The sequence below is a fragment of the Neltuma alba genome, unplaced genomic scaffold (genome assembly GCF_004799145.2).
Source record: "Neltuma alba isolate B1F8T4 unplaced genomic scaffold, ASM479914v2 tig00013291_pilon, whole genome shotgun sequence".
NCBI classification, from domain to species: Eukaryota; Viridiplantae; Streptophyta; class Magnoliopsida; order Fabales; family Fabaceae; genus Neltuma; species Neltuma alba.
The window spans coordinates 54,427-56,010 of record NW_021637576.1 but is presented as its reverse complement, the minus strand read 5'-3'; the positions used below and the strand labels follow the sequence as shown (position 1 = coordinate 56,010).

At 37.4% G+C, this 1,584-nt stretch overlaps 1 protein-coding gene across 1 annotated transcript; it reads left to right on the top strand.

The window, feature by feature from the left end:
- The first annotated feature begins 434 nt into the window (after positions 1-434).
- Positions 435-1,067, top strand: LOC114736058 (transcription termination factor MTERF15, mitochondrial-like). The gene has a single exon (XM_028923838.1). The coding sequence runs from the start codon at positions 435-437 to the stop codon at positions 1,065-1,067; it is 633 nt and encodes a 210-aa protein (XP_028779671.1).
- The last annotated feature ends 517 nt before the right edge of the window (positions 1,068-1,584 follow it).

The window sequence follows — 1,584 nt, the reverse complement described above, 5'->3', positions numbered from 1 at the left end:
CTGTCAAATCGATCCGAACAAAATCAAGACGGAAATCAATCGTTCACGGTTTCTTTCCTCATCAACTCATGTGGCATGTCCGCTAAAGTTGCTAGTGAAGTATCGAAGAAGATTGAACTGAACAACCTAGATAATCCCAACTCGATACTGAATCTTCTGAGAAGTTACGGATTCTCTGATACACATATATCCAAAATTGTGAAAAGGTTTCCCCGAGTGCTTTTTGCAAACCCTGAGCATAACCTCTTGCCCAGGCTAAAATTTATCCACTCTATAGGGTTTTCAGCTCCCGAAACGCCAGAACTCTTCTCATATAACCCTTCACTACTATCACATAGCTTAGAGAAACGTATAATTCCCTTCTATGAAGCCCTTAAAGAGTACTTGATGACGATTGGAAAGTAAGGAAATGTCTAAGATGCTTTACTTGGAGTATGTCCTCCTATGATGTAAAGAATATATTTCCAAATGTAAAGGTTTTGAGAGATGAAGGAGTTCCTCAATATGCTGTCTTTACTCTGTTATCTAAACGTGCATATCTTGCATTTATGAGTCCATCAATGTTTGTTGAATATGTCAACTTCATCAAGGGAACAGGAATCATGCCTTTCGAGGCTCCGTTTGTTGAAGCACTTTTGGTCATAACAAAGTTGAGTAAATCAACCTGGGAATCGAAACTGGATATCTTCGAGAGGCTTGGCTGGTCCAGAGATGTCACTCTTTTGGCATTCAGTAAGTTTCCACCTTTGATGTGTATGTCAGAGAAAAATATCACAGACACAATGAAGTTTTTGGTGGATGAAATGGATTTACCGTTGAAAGATATAGCTAGATGCCCAGCAATTCTTGGCCTTAGCTTGACGAAGAGGATTATTCCTAGATGGTCAGTGGTTAAAATATTGAAAATGAAGGGTTTAATCAAGGATGATAGATCCCCATTTACCGTCATTATTCCGAGTGAGAAAAGGTTTCTGCAAGATTTTGTGATTAAATTTCAGGAAAGTGTTCCTGAGCTACTGAAACTCTATAGAGAGGAATCGAGATCTTTACCTGAAGCTCAGGCCTAGTCAATTTCTGGTTTCCTGGCTTATTATGGTTATGAAACTGTTCTGCTTCATGTCTTCCTCTGATCGATTTCTTGCGATGTTATGATAGCACAATTGGAACTTCCAGCCTGTAGGAATTTTTTTTCCTGTTTACTATCTCATCTGAAGGTCATGAATCAAATTTCTTTTCATCGTAATTCTTGAATAAGTCATCATATTATATATGACATGTGGTAATGAATTCTGCCTGCATCTTAGTTCTAGACCTGGTTATGTTGCCCAATTTTAATCGAGCCAGAAAGAGTATTATATTGATCTGTTTGATGCTGAAGGTCCTTAAGTTGTGGAGAGGAAACAAATACTCAGAAATTTTGATATAATATTAATTTGTTGAAGTCGAGTTCAATCTTCTTTGATTGCTTTTGGACAATTTCAAATTTTCTGGACAAGTTCTTGTGAAAAATAGAAAGTTGCCAAGATCAATTCATGTAGCTATTTAAGAGTGTTTTGTCCATCTTATTTTTCACTCCAGTGATGG

Excerpts from the sequence above, each read along its gene's own strand:
- LOC114736058 (XM_028923838.1), top strand. The coding sequence starts at position 435 with ATGTCCTCCTATGATGTAAAGAATATATTTCCAAATGTAAAGGTTTTG.